This window comes from Poecilia reticulata, linkage group LG18 (genome assembly GCF_000633615.1).
Source record: "Poecilia reticulata strain Guanapo linkage group LG18, Guppy_female_1.0+MT, whole genome shotgun sequence".
NCBI classification, from domain to species: Eukaryota; Metazoa; Chordata; class Actinopteri; order Cyprinodontiformes; family Poeciliidae; genus Poecilia; species Poecilia reticulata.
The window spans coordinates 14,816,351-14,831,938 of NC_024348.1; the positions used below are offsets into that span (position 1 = coordinate 14,816,351).

A 15,588-nucleotide genomic window follows, 5' to 3' on the forward strand; every position below is an offset into this window, starting at 1 on the left:
GTCAGGAATTTACATATACCTATCATTGGCAAAGATGCTGAACGCAAATAATTTTGGGGCTTTTCTATCGTTTTTTTACCCCCAAACCGAATGGAGACGTCAGAAACACGTTAACTATTCTATTTTATACAAAATAATACAATTACTATTTACAAAACAAAATAATTTATACTGCTAATAAACATAGATTAAAATTTGGCTGAATAAAAACATTTAAACATGTTTTCATTAAAGAAAGAAGTTTGTACATATGAAACCATCTCTCAATAGATATCAATTTGAATCAATTTGTATCAGTTTAGAAAGTTTAATATTTAAATATTTATACCCTTCTCTATAATAAATGCAAAAATTGTTATTAGCTTTAGAGTAAGCAAAACCTTCTTGTATTTCCTGGCCAATTTTTCCACATTTTTGACATTCTATCTTTGGAGAAGCGTTCAAAGTCTTTGAGGCTGGAAACTTTGTCATCATCCTAAAGTTTATCTCCCTCCTTTGGTTCTTCCCTGCTGAAAGGTCCAGAAAGACCCAATTTGAGTTTTGTGTATGCGTATTTTTCCCCCCCCCCTGAATGGAGTAGAGAAAATCCACGGTAAATTCAAACTTGTGCAATTAAGTTAGGTTCTTTTAAATAACTAATGTTGCATGTTTTATAATCAGTCTACCCTGGAAAACAAATGGTTCAAATAAAACAGTTTGAAAATCATAACATTCATGCCCATAACGAGTGCATGTAAATCTCTGCTCAAAAACATGCTTTTTTTTTTTTTTTTTGCTTCTCTTTGCTCTCATTAAAGAAGATCGGAAGGAAACCATTTTGTGTGAGAAGAACAAAACTTTAAAACTAAACACACAGAGACAGCAGACATTGCACAAGAGGTTAAACTGACAACATTGGAGCACATTTGAAATTAATGACTGGTGATGTATCTGGCTTTCTGTGGGGGTCATTTCAAAGGATTTCCTCAGAGTTGCAGTTTGATTTGGCCAAAACAGTCCAGAGGAAGAGCCTTGGTCATGAACCGAATGAGATGAGCCAACCAGATGCCACGATACACCGCCAATAAAAAACCCCACAGCAAACCAAGTCTGCAGGATTTTTTGTGATTAAGCTCTTTGAAAGCTAAAACAACACATTTAGAGCAGTGTTTTTTTTATTATTATTATAACCCATCCAATTATATATTTTCTCATTTGTTATCACCCTTTCTTACTTCTAAGGCACAAATAACAACGTGCCACAAAAAACCCCCCAAAAAACAAAAAACACTGCTCTAGCCACAATGGTAAGTAATGAAAAGAAGCTAGCACACCTTGAATGTTGTACATGCCCAGAGGGTTGTTATAAACGGCAGACTCCCCAAGCAATGTATTATAGGGATTGTTAGTGCCATGAGGACGTAGGAGTGCATTAGGTATAAGATGGTTAGCCATAGCCCCTGGAGCAGCCAGAAAGAGACAGAGCGAGACGGAGAGAAAACAGAGAGAGATAGACAAGTTGAGATATAAATACATATATATATATAATAATGAGAACATACATATTAGCTGAGCAGATGCAACTGAGCAATGACATCCATTAACATCCAAATGATCACATGATCATTAATTTTAGGAATGTGGCGGCAGCGGCGGCGAGGTTTGCTGTATGAGAGCAGCGGAGCTGAACCGACGTGGCTAATGGGGCCGATGAAAAGTGTGTTGATTGTACTGTTAATGTCAGCCATTATCCTGTTGTGTGTGTGTGTTTTTTTTTTTTTGTGCTTCACATTCTGGCAGCATACATGTGTCAACAACCATAAACTAAAGCCACAGAAAGCACCTATGGAGAAAACGGAAAACAGATGATAGTGCGCGCTGTAAAGATATAAAAATCTATGAACACAATTTTTTTCCCCAAATTTATTGTAGATGTTAGTAAGAATGTTGATTATATATATATATATATATATATATATATTAAAATGCAGCCAATAGTGTAAGTCAGGCTACATCCACCAAAAGTGCCAAAATGTTATCATTTATATATCGATGAAATTCGAACATAATTCAATAGTCAAACATACAAATCAGATCACGGAGGTGTGCATCTCTTTAGCTAAGAGCTGACTGTAGCATTAGCCACCTACAGTAACAGCTGGAGACACAGTATATTTGTTTTGCTTTCTTCTTCTTGTTCTGAACACAAAAACGTCCAGATGCAGTTATAATGTCAGACGTACAACTATATTTAACTCTTAGTCATTCCAGTGACTGAAACATCCCCGTTTGACTTCTTTTCTGCCTTCTCTGCCTACGTTTCACATTTGAGATGATGCATTTAGCAAACATCACTGAGTTATTTTAAATGTCCAGTAACTGAATGTGGCATTGAAGGCAATACTGACCATCAAAAACATCATCAAGTCACCATTTTAATATTGAGCTGCTGGTCTCAGAAGGTTACATAAGAGACACTCGGCTGTAGCTCTCGTGCAGAGCCTCAGACTTTGCACCAATGTAAAATTGTGTATAAATTATTTACAAAACTTTTCCTTCAATGCAGTGTCTTACTCTCACACTCATAAATCTAGGAAAGTCCATCCTTCACAATGTGAGGAATTTTTTATTTAGTTTAAAGAAATGCAGTGGTAATATTTTTTACCAGTTTTTAATAAAATCATCGTTACTGCTATTCTCAACGGCCCTACAAAATAAAAGTAGCTGCAGCATTCATTTTAATTCAAGAAAGCAGCCACTTGCCTTAAAGTATATCATCAGGCAGCGAAACAACTACAACCACTGCAGCTGTGAGAAAAACGACAGGACGGGGGACCCGAGTTTATCTTGGCACCACACACACAAAGAGGAGGATGGTAAAGGTAGGTAAAAAAAAAACAAAAAAAAAAAAACAAATCTCCAAAGCTTGCTGCTAAAGAACAGCATGAAAGCAGTGGCATTTTGGTTTCTCCACATCTGTTATATGCTTCGAGGCTTTTAGCACAAAGTTTTGCCAAGGTTGCCAATAACAGTAGAGGGCACTGCATCTAACGGCAGGAATGGTAGAATTAGGAATGACTGTTTTGTTTTTTTTCCTGGTTTACACAGATTCACCCTTACATATGTGGTAAAAAAAAAAAAAAAAAGTTCAGAGTAAAACCAAAAAGCTTCTCCACCACAAAGAAACTTCAACAAGTGAGGTATCAGATGCACCACTGTTATTAGGTCTTCTGTCTGTGCCATTCTTCTGAGCTGAAGTGGTGTGTCGTGTCCTTTCTCTCTCTCTCTGCATAGCAAAGATCAGCATTTGCTCATTCTCTTTGTAACTGCTGCTGAAATATCCTTTGAATGTAGAGCTGTCTTCTCTTTAGTCAAGCTGGTCATTACTTCGCTCCAGCCTGGCCTCTTTTTCTCACAAGCAGATCGCCCGACTCATTTTCTAGTTAAGCAACGTTGCTCGTCTTCAGAGTCCCGCCGCCCGAGTGACTCATCGGTTTCCCGCGCACACACACCGCCGCACCAGAGCAGCCTTCGCTGGTCTGATTAGCCGCAGGATCCGAAGGCTCTGAACTTTAAACACAAATGAACCGTATTCGTTTTCTTTTCTTTGCGGATGATAAAGAAAAAAATATATATATTAATTGACTTTCAAGCTTTCAAAGACGTGCAAAATATATGGCGTGGTGAAAATATTTGCAGGCCGCATTCATTTCCTGTTTGCGAGAGTTCCTTCCTGCTCCCGTCAACACGATTCGGCGCCATTATCGTGAAAGAAGCCAAATGCAGGACTCGTGAGGGTGATGCATGCGTGTGCTTCTGCAAGAGCGCGTAAACATCCTTTATCCAAGGTGCATGTACACAGCAATTAGATCCCCCTGCAGAGTACCGTTGTCTTCTGTGCTCTCAATCTGTCACGCCATGCGAGAAAGGTTTTATTTTACTTTTTAAATTACACAATCAGAACTTTGCCTCAGCATTCAAACCCTATTGACTTTTTTTTTTCTCACATTATACCCTGCATTTTTTTGTTGCTGTTTTTATCAGGATTTTGTGTAAAAGAGCAAATCAAAGTACTGAAGAAGGAAAATTATGAAAGAAAATCGGGGTGTGTACTCTCTTCAGCTCAACACCGTTTTACCTGCAATTAGAGCAGCAGGACATTTGATGTACGTTTCTACCTGCTTGACACGTTCCGATTTTTTACGAACAACTTTGATCTGTCTCGGCTTAAGATTCTCGATTGGATTTAGATCTGAACTTTGACTAGGACCGTCTGACACGACTCATCTTGCATCCCCTATCAGGTTTTCTTCCAGGATTGCCCTGTATTTAGCCCCATCCATCTTCCTGGGACGATGCTGCTGCCACCATGTTTTATTGCGTCGCTGGTGTGTTTAGGGTGTAATTTCCTGCCTCATATGTGTTTTGCACATAGGACAAGCAGTTCGGTTTTGGTCTAATCTGAACGGAGAATCTTCTTCAACATGCAGTTTCACCTAAGTGGATTAGGAAAAACTTCAGACGGCATTACTTATGCCATTCTTTAGCGACGGCTATCTTCCTGATACTCTTTCAGGTTCGTGGAGTTTTGCAAAGCACTGCCATTGTTTATGTTATTATATAAGTTCCCTTTTACTTTGGCAATCCTCAAACAAAGTAAAATAAATTCTTCAATTATAACGTCTTGTTTTCCTTTAATCCTGTAGTATAATTAAGATTTCTTTTTGCTTGAATTTAGTAAAAAGTAGACATGTTATTGTTTTTGCACAGAAAACTGAATGTTGTTTTGATTGCAGGGGTGGTGGGGAAGCAAAGAAACAGTAATTTGCTGCTGCAAGTGTCGCTTGCCCTAATTACAGTGCTCTTCACAAACAACCAGCCTCCCCTTTTTCAATCCCCACAATGACCAATCCCCAGCTTATTGTGTCTGCGTCGAAATTAAACAGATTACAAGAAAGAAATTGCACTAATTGTGCAGTCGTAATCCTGAATAAGTGAGACAAATTGAACGTGCGACGGCATCGGGATGATTGCGCGGCTCTGCTTTCAAGGGGAGCGCAGCGAGGAGAGTCAGCTGTGAGCTCATTCTCCTGGTGCTTTGAGCTGAGGTGGGAGGCGGGGGATGGGGGGAGAGGGCAAAATCTGCCAGAGCGTCAAGACTGCAGAGGCCAAATCAGCAAGAAATATTTGCTCCTCAACACATAATTCCTTAATAAGCACACAGGAAAAGCCACGCATGAGTGCAGTTCTATTCGCGTCTGCTCCTGATGGTGCTTGTGATGGCAGAGCGCACTACCCGACATGCTCTACAGCTACTTTGAGGGTTTTCTCCATCACTCAAAACCTGGTAAGCAGCCATAAATAATTTGTGCCTCCGCTTTTTGTCTTTATGGAAGATCCGTGTAGACCTTTTTTTTTCTTCTTTTTTTTTTTACCTTCATCTCCCCACCAAACTCCTGACCTTCAACCCCCCACCGTCCACCCTCTCTCCTCAGCCTCTGCACAATTGATAACAGTCACGTCTGTTGGCGATGCTGAGCTGAGCGCCTAATTACAGAGATCATGACACTTCCTCACTGTGTCGAACATTAATCCATCATTGTAACTATGCATTAGCGTCTTTGCGAGCGGGCGCCCAGAGTGAATTTAGAGAGAGAGAGAGAGAGAGAGAGAGAGCAGTGTGGAACCGGAGCTCTTCAATCAAGAGATGTGATGACTGCCGAGAGTGTTAGGGAGGCATGCCAGCGAGAGCGGCGTTTGCAGCTTGATGTCAGATGTAGTCTGGTGTCTGTTTCTCCTCTCTGAGCTGAGAAGCCCTGAAGTGAACTCAGTGACTGTCACTGTCAAAGGCGTTGCTCTAAAATACTTCTCATCGACTTTTTTTTTTTAGCTGATAATAAAAGCGGTGAAATCAGTTTTTTAGCTTGTTATACAAACTCTTTTTCTGAGATAATGACTAAATCTTCCCTAATGCCTCGTTTACACTGAACGGGGTAGCATGGGTCGGTGTGGTTCGGTTAAGCCGTTTTGTGACCCGGCGGATTCAGGAGAGCGTTTTCACAACCAGTTAAAACTCTCACTGGGCAGGCAGGGTTAAATCCCTAAGGCTATTTTGTTAGCATGGCGTCATGCTAACACAACGACAAAACGTGACAGACTTGTACGTTTGGTGCTTTTTACTAGACGTAACTTTTTTTCTGTCCTGAAATCAATGGAGTGTGTTGTGTGATGCCAGTAGCTCCATCCTGAATGCATTGTACCACATTGTTCTATGGACCTACACCTGAAGGGGCTCCAAGAATGGTATGGTCCAGTTTGGTTGTGTGGACCGCTTTTACAGTCCAGGAGGCAGACAAAAATGTGGTACAGCACATTGAAAATGAGATCTCGGCCCATTGAAGCCTATTGCCTTATAATAAATTTGTTTTCTATTGCAGTAACATAATCTCACACTAAATTAAGTTTATAATACATAAAACAACAACATAGTTTCCGACTAATGAAAAGAAAAATAGTATACCTTGGGAAATGTATTACCTTCATGTTACTGTAGCCATATGTAAAAACATTATTAGTGTTTTTTTTTACTATCTTAGCCAGAGTTATAAATCCATAGAGCCACTTATGGCTCTGGAGCCTCAGGTTGTATCCCCCCGATCTAAAAAGAAGAAATGTGTGTCGGGACAAATCTGGCATGTATATATATTAGTGGTTTGAAATCAAAGGCATGTAAGTACAAAATTTAAAGAAAATATAAAGCTTTGGGCATAAATATTTGTGTAGTTCTAGAAAAATCACTTATTGAATAGACCAGGATTGAAATAAATTAGTGTATTCAGATACATAAAGACTAAACTTCTTTAGCTCAAACAATGTAAAAAAAAAAAAATGCATCTAGGGTTACCGTGTCCCTGTGTGACCAGCACACCAGGATACAGAGAGTCGCGGATGCAGCGATGCACCCATAATGTCATCTGCCAGGACAGGCAAGTCGGATCAGGGTTACGGTCTGGGGTCACATCAGATCATCTGCTTGACGTTCAGCAACAAATATACTTCCAACCCCGCTCCCCAAAAAAAACAAAAACAACCAGGCAACTACAGCAATATGATGAATGAATAAGTCTCATTTTTCATCAATATATATTTTGCTGATGGCACAGTTATAATCAAAGATGACAATGCCACGACTCATCAGATCACATTGTGAAAGAACGGTTCAGGGAGCATGAGACATCATCTTCAACACATGGATTGGCCACCGCAGAGTTCAGACAATAACCCCACCGGAGAGCCACTGCAGTCCAATATATATTTTATCAATAAAATAAGATGAGAAAAAAACAATTAATGCAACCTTGTGACCACACAGATAATGTATTTATTTTATTTTATGTTTTTGCTAGGCTGTGATCATGTGTTTTTTTTTCCCCAAACTGGATGCCCTGTATCTCTTAAAATATTAAATTAGCTAGAACTTATGGATTGGTTTTTGAAATGCATATGCTATTATCTATTATATAGTGTAAATTTGTGTTGCTTTTGTCCCACCTTGCAGTAAAGTCTGTCTTGCACTCCACAAATAGTTCATTGACTGATTGACAGAAATTTCATTGGCTGTAAGTTGACTTCACTTCTTATGCATCTGGGTGTCTAACTTCAAAAACATAATGCTGCAACTGCGTTAAGAAGTTGAATAAAACGTATATTTTGAAAAACATGGGCATTTTCTGATGTAATTAAGACAAACTACTGAGAAATGACAGAGTTGCCTTGACGTTAATTGATGCGTCTAAGTTTTTGCCTCAGATACTGAATTATGAAATGCGTTGAACCCTGCGAAAACCTTGCATCATGTTAAGAGGAAAGCATTTGTATTGTCAAAAACAAAAAAATAAATAAAGAAATCTCAGTTTGAATATTTTTAGCAGAAACTAAAGGCTGAAGGAATCGCTAATGACAGTAATTCCTGCAGGACCAAATACCTCTGTTGAGCGACGCCGAGCTGTTGATGTCTCCGGTCATAAAAGAGGACTCAGACTGCTTTCTGACTGTGTCGTTCCACATTCGACGGATGCGGCTCTGCGGAGACAAACAACATGCCAGAACACATCAGAACATTTGCCCTATGAGCTGTCAGAGGTACAAAATTAGTCAGTGCTCAGAGAAGACCAGAGGCAGCGAGATGGAATTTAATACGCTAAGTTTCTTAAGCATTTGACCAAGTTTCTGCAATTGTATGTCTTCTGAGTACAGTAGCTTTCAGAGGCATTCATACCCGTTGGATTTTCTCACATGTTGTGCTGTTGCAGGCGAAACCTTCACTGTGTGTTATTGGGAGTTTATGTGGAAGACCAACACAAAGTTGGTGAATCGGAAGGAAAATCAAAATCTTTTTGACACTTTTACGGAAAGAAAACGTGTTAAAGGCATTTCTGATTTTGTCTAAATTCACTTCAAATGAATGCATAAAATCTTTCCGAGAAGTGAAAGTCTCTCACAATTATTATCCACTGACACCTGCAGGTCATCAGTCCCCATTTAAAACCTTTCCTGTTTCATCTGTTTGTCTTTGCCACTTCATTACTTGACCTTCCACCACCCGAGCAACACCAGCTTCAAGCATCAACTTATAGCTCCCTCAAGGGATCTCGTTCTGTATAAGAGTTAAAGGGGCCCAGCTCCATAAATCTTCCTAATCAATAGAGGTCAACTGCAATCTTTTAATTAAATAAAGCTCCCTCATTTTGATGACTTAACCGGTACTGGCTCTACTTGTGCTAACGCAGTGTTTCCATGCATTATTGATGCACCTGGTTGTAGGTTTTACCACCAAATTGAGAGGGTTTTAGATGGCAATCATGACAGAACGTATAGTTTTACCTCAGCCTTTCTAAACAATCACACATCTAGTTTAAGTATTTTCAGAACTCTCAGGCTAACATGTTGCTGAAAAGAAGACAAAGATAGAAACCCAGGACTAGGTTTTGGACTAAAATGAAACGTTAAAATAACTGGCTTGTGCAAAACTTGACAAAACTGTTCCTGCGTTCAGTCGCAAACTGTGACGCGAGTCTGCTAAAGACCAACAACACGAGCAAAAAACAACTTATTATAGTTGTATAAAAATATTTAAGTATTGTAAATATAAGAAGATTTTTATTTGGATGGTTAGGGAAAAGAAGTTCTTATTATGAAGTCAACTTAATTAAGTTTCTGCTAACAGAAGGTTAAGTTGAACAATTTGGAGGTACTACCTTTTCACTCTTCCACCTAAATCTACATACAAAGCCTTTTCTATAATCTGCTGATGTTAAAAAACACACAATTTCACAATTGTAGTGTTTCCATTAATTAAGAAATTCAATTAAAATCACACGCAAATAGGTCTGTTCATACAAAAAAAAGTCATTAAAAATAATGGCAGCGACAGATGTAAACGCTTCCATGAGATATATTTATATTTCAGCCATCATCATCGATCAGCCAACACAGAACACAATGACGTGACACAAAACCTGTATGTTTGGGAGAGGCTGCGGCTGTTTTGGGAGAGTCAGCGATTCTACAGAAGAGCTATGTGTTCATTTCTTTCAAATGACAAGCTCAACTTTTGACATTTCTGACAAGATGGCTGTTGCTGCTGTACATAAACTGCTCTGAAATGTGTGACGCGCAAAAAAAACGTATTTCCATTGCCGTTTTGCAAAACACATATATTTCGACACGGCTGAAAAATCCCCGCATCCTAGCGCAAAAACTTTTGATCAAAAAAAGTTGTTTTTCAAAATCGGTGCGTTTCCATTAAGCACAGTTTATTTTTGTAAATTCCAATTTGCACAAAAGAAATCGGAATGTTTCCACCAGAAAAGCTTTACGGTCAGAGAAAACACATTTTAACATATTCTTAAACGCAAACAGTATGGTAATGATAAAATACTGGCTTCATCAGCTGGAGATTAACGCTATGGTGGTCATTTGGTCTCGCTGTTAGTTTGTTTTCACATTTGGTGAGATACTGACTGCTCAGCATCGCTCCACATATTTTCACCAACTATCCGCCTTAACTCTGCGTACCCTTTGGCTCCCTTAACACTTCGCAGCTATGTGTCAGCTTAATTATGTCATTGCCACCTCCATGCATATCTAATCGCACTGAAGCAACTGTTCGTGTTTTTCTTTTTCTTTCACATTAGCCAGAATGTGTTTTTCTTTAAAAAAAAAAAACCCGGAATAATCCGTCAACTGGAGATAGCTCATATAATTTAACAGGAACATGCACTGGCACAGTGGGTCTGATTAACATGTTATGCACCTATTTATCGGGACACAGATTGCCTGAAAATGATTTCGCGAGGACAAAGAGTTGAAGACCTCGTATCCCGTGGGTCAAGCTGTACTTTGCTGATTACACATTGATTTGAAAGAGTTTTCAGAGCACTTCCATGTATGCGGTAGCCGAGGATGAGGTTGCAGCCTTCTTGTTGAAGCAGTGCGCATAATGAAATGCTTTGATCTATATGCAGAATCCCGCTCGTATCGTGGGATGCCACTGCATGCTTAACTCTGAGGACTATTTATGATGCAGCACTGAGAGGAAATTACTCTTTGGGAAGATGTTCAGTTATCGTTTTTTTTTTTTCTTTTTTTTTTTTTTCCTGGCAATTCATGCAATAGTGGATGTTAATGTGGGAGGAATCCATTAGGAATTTACTTTACAGAGAGACAGCACTTGCATGCAGAAACATGTCTTGGCAAAATCCTTGTGAGATTTGACAAATTCTTTACTGAGCTAGAGGCAAAAATTCAGTTATAGTCTTCATGTCATGTCAATGTGGGTTCTAGACATGTTAAAAAAAAATAAAATAAAACATCAGGTCGGCTGGTTTCACTTACAGGGATTTGGCTTAGCTACCGCTTCCCTGCTATCACTTTGAGACACGAGCAAACAGTTTCTTTGAAATCTTTCTTGTATATTTACAGTAAACTGCCACTGTACAAATGATTCCTTTGAGCATCTAAAATCAGGTGTTTTTTTTTTTTCTGTAATATGATCCATGCTCGACTCCAGGGCTCTAACTCTATTACGTGATTAAAGTGTTAATAAATACGTCGGTGACAAGTAGAGTTCAACAAAACTGCTGAAAGGAATAACCTTTAATAAAATTGTTAAAGACCTACAGAAAAAAAACAAAAAACAAACAGAATAACAATATTTTAACCTGTGACCCAGAAGAATATCGTCCCGGAGCACGAGAGGCGCTGCCCTTCGCAGAGCCAATGGAGCTGTCCACACTTTTGCCGCTGCAGCAGTGAGTACGCAGGCACTTCCCGTATTCTTTACGCACCTGCAGAAAATAATCAAAAACAGGCAAAGCATGCTTACATAAAACAAAAAAAGCAACAACAAAAAGCCCACAAAGTTTCATATTAATTTAATGATCTGTTCCTGGTAATACTTTGTGCAACCTTCTCTTTGCCTATAGGACACAAATAGTTTTTTTCCTTTGACATTTCACTTGGGTTGGAGCAAAGGCTACACAATGTCATGAAAACATCTAATCCTGTTGCTGAAAATTGGAATGTCGATCACTGAGGACATAGTTCCAGACAATCCTTAAGGATTCGTTGCAACTTAACAATTCAGTACCTTCTTCTGCAGCACACAGTGGAAGATGAAGATGAACATCCCTTGCAGGGAGTTGAATATGGTGAAGAGGTACGCCATGATCACGGTGCTCTCATTGACGTACATCAGGCCAAAGGCCCAGGTCAACCCAAGAAGGCACAGTAAGGCGATGGCCCCGATCACCCACGATCTGAAATCGAACCACACAGTCAAATTAAAAACTCCTTTACATCTAATAGTTTTACGCAACTGCGTTTGAGACTTCTCGGGAACCTCATTTTGAGATTAGGGGGAGGGAATTGTAAGAGGTACCAAAAGATCTATAACAGTAAATGTAGAATCACAAATTAAATGAATTGGAGAGAAGGAACTGATGGGAAGGAACCATGTTGTTGACCTCATAAAAAATATATGAGTGAGAGAGGTAAGCAATACAGTATTTTCAGTTGATGGGACCAGGGTAAGTCGCATGTTGAACTCGTACTGTTTTAGGGTTTTTATAAGTGTTTCACCAATTCTTCCTCAAGCCGAGGGTTTATCCGAGGTAAACGTCCTAGAAAACATGCAGTCTCTCGATAATAAGGAGATCTCTTTCTGTGCCAGGGCAGACCGTGTAGAGAAAGTTGCCTTTTTTCCCCCTCAACCTCCAATCTTTCGGCATTTTGGTGACACACTGTGTGCCACAGCAGTGATGCCGATTTGAGAATAATAACTGACTCATGTCTCAGTCTGCCTACAGAAGAGTGTACACGGAAAGCTTTTCCTTGTCCAGCAGGTCGAATTAATCTTCAGTCATCGTGATTGAATGACTCAGTGAAAATAACATTGCACAGTCCAGAATCATTTGAAATGTTTTCGCACTTTGTAAGGACTTTAGATTCTACATTTATGCAATAAAAATTAGCAAAGATGTTGGAGTGTATGTAATCTCTGGATGTGCTGCATGATAAACATTATTATAGTAATTATTATAGTAAACAAGTCAGAATCATAGTCAAATAACTCTTTTTAATATTGGTAAATGTTATATTCATTTTTATTGAAAATAAACAGGGTGGTGAATGTTTGTGTTGTTTGTCAGGTTGATGCATGAGCCAAAGGCTGCAGTACTGCCCCTTGTGGTGGTGTGCATATATAACAGTTAAACTCAAGAATAATTTTACGCAAGCTGGATAAATTTGAGTTCTTTGTCATGCAAAAAACCCTAAAAACTTTGTCATAGTAAAAAGGGAAGACAAAGAAATGAACAGATGGCATTTGTTGTGAACTGACGTCATATGAATTAATAATGAAATGAAACTTGAATACTTGGAATCAAACTCTCTCTCGAGATGTCTTTTGTACAAATCGTCTTCCCACGTAGCGTAGATAATTATTCGTGCATTAAAAACATGTTGCTAGGTAATCGTTTTCAATTTTCACTCGGCAGTTGTAAAGGTTTCCTTTCAGGAGAAAAGTGTCTCCAGCTTGGACTGTGACCCATCACTTTAAAACACATATTGAATAGAGCCTTTATGTGGTTACAGAAAATAGTTTCCACTTGACAAATGTGAGTGCCATATCTTCATTACGGCACTAACGCATCCATACAGTGCACCGGGAAGATACAGGTACCGGTTAAACATTATCTTGCTTGTCACATCTGTGGGCTCAGTGTATCTAAGGCTGGAGTACTGTGGGCTCACTAATACGGCCTTCAGCATGAGTGAGTGCCCCGCTATTAATCACGTTAATGATTCAGAGAGGTAGCCAAATGGATTTTTGGTGCTGATTTTGTTTCGTACGGAGGTGGAAATGAGAGATGGCATTATCGGAAAAAGGGTCCTTCCAGGTAAGCCTTACTTGATTTCAGGTGCATAATCCTGATGGCTGGGCACCATTACAAAAACAGAAGCGTAAAAAAAACACAAACAACAGAAATAAATCAGAACACATGAAGCAAATGAGAAGCTGCATGAAGGTATGAACAAAATATACAAATTAGGACAAAAGAAGGAACAATACGTGGGGGAGAGCAAAGTTGGCGTGATGACACAACTGCAAACATTAAGACCAAGAAGAGGCCGGACAATTCTAATGAATTAACAGGTATTAACCGAATTATCTCAGTTCGTAGAAGTACAGGGTCTCTTACTGCCCTCATAAAATCTGGCAGACTTTTTGCATTTAGCACCGTTATAAATGGGCCAGGTGCAAAAAAATGATTTATGAATTCAGCAGCTCGAACATTAAACATAATTTTCCCAGGGCTGCCTTAATGACCTGGTGGGGGAGGTACTTCATCAAGACGACTGGCCTGAGATTGCACAGAAAAAAACAGAAAGCACATGCTTTGGGCCCAAAAGGACCAGAAATATCTTCTCCTCACTGGTGGTGGCTTTGTTTGAAAGGATGGTGAGTGACAGACAAAAGAAGAAACAAACAAAAAAAAGAAAAGACATCAGGAAGGACAGAAAATGGAGAATCTATGTCACTCATACAAGGACATGGGATATGTTCTCCTAGAGACAGACAAAGACTCTGGGATGTCATCGACAACTGCTTAGGCAGAACGTCTACGTGTGACAGTATTTAAAAACAGTTTTTATTTTATCCGTATCAGATTAACAGCATCACTGTAACAGTTTATGGAACTGGGGATTGTTGACAAATTAACTGACCACATGAGATGGGTGGTGGAGTGGGTGCGTATTTTCAATGTCTATTAATTTTGTACATTTTCAAACCTCCCTATATTTTTTGAAGACATATTGTCAGAATGTTGAGTCTGTAATCCTAAAAATAAGAGTTAACGCAATGAAGCTTCCAAGCAGTGTGTGCTACTTTCAAACATTTACTGCCTTCGCCATCACCTTTTCTCATAAAATATTCTCCATCCCACCTCGACAAACATATATATCTCATTCAACCTTTCTTCATATGCATGTTTTATTTAGAGACAATATGAATTAGTTATTGTATTAAACCCCTGGACAAAAACAGCACACATGAGCTGGAGTAATATCTCTGCTTTCTCTGTGATAGAGACATATTGCACATGTTTGCGTTTGTGGATCTTCTCTAGGAAAAGCACCATAATGGAAGAAAAATCTATTATTTTATTTATTTTTTCTTTTTTGAGAGAGAGGTTCTGTGGAGTTACGGTTCATCCCATTTTGGCTTCCGGGTGCGAAAAATCAACTGGAAAAAGTAGGACTAGTACTACTACTAAAGTAGGACTTTCCAGCTGGAAGGTCAAAGAATGTCTCCAAGGCTCTAAGTTTGAATATGGTCGCTACTCCCATCAGTTGTAGAAAGCTGTGATGAAAACATGTTGATTTTAAAAGAACCTCTTGTAAAAGTATATCTAACATTAATGTTGCATGTAGTGCCACATTGGTAAAGGTCAGACTCTGATGTTGGACCTCTGTGCTCTGTCTCTGGAGTTCAGAGCTTTGTTCTAGTCAAGTTCTTCCAAATAAAAATGACCAGACATCTAAGGTCAATAATTTGGAGAGGTGACTCAATCCTTTTGTCAAAAATAGTTGTGTTGCATTGTTGACAATGTATCAAGATGTATTGTATCAGTCAAAACACAGAGATGCCTGACCTTAAAAAAAAAAAGCATGTCAAGTCCTTATCTGAAGTCCATTTTGAAAATAATCTTCAGCTTCTGAAACATTGTGTTTTCTTTTATTTCTTGTAACAAGTGATTCGTTTCTCCCTGTAGAAGCTGTGTCATGTGGCATCATGTTTTTATGGCCACATATCCGACAGAAACAACCAAACAGACAAGATTTTGATCAAAACCAAAGTAAGAGTGTAGGGTGCTGTTATTTACAGGTCAGTACATGTAAAACATCTAAATTCCAAATTAGTACTTACAGTTTCTAAGATTCTGGAGATTTTTAAGATAAGATCTTCTCCACTGGACTTACATAGCAGGGACTGTTTGTGAAAAATTAGACCAAATATAAATTGCTTCTTTTTTTTTTTTTTTT

At 38.9% G+C, this 15,588-nt stretch overlaps 1 protein-coding gene across 20 annotated transcripts in view; it reads right to left on the reverse strand.

Moving 5' to 3' along the window:
* LOC103480667 (adhesion G protein-coupled receptor L3) overlaps positions 1–15,588 on the reverse strand; it is a 275,299-nt gene that overhangs the window by 5,237 nt on the left and 254,474 nt on the right. For 11 of the 20 annotated variants that reach the window (XM_017310504.1, XM_008435707.2, XM_017310506.1 and 8 more), the window contains 4 exons: positions 11,630–11,798; positions 11,202–11,327; positions 7,965–8,061; positions 1,314–1,439 (listed from right to left, as the gene is read on the reverse strand). In XM_017310504.1, the coding sequence (XP_017165993.1) occupies positions 1,314–1,439; positions 7,965–8,061; positions 11,202–11,327; positions 11,630–11,798 (518 nt within the window). The remainder of the gene's footprint in view (positions 1–1,313; positions 1,440–7,964; positions 8,062–11,201; positions 11,328–11,629; positions 11,799–15,588) is intronic. The other 9 variants (XM_008435717.2, XM_008435724.2, XM_008435714.2 and 6 more) reach the window with 1 other exon arrangement.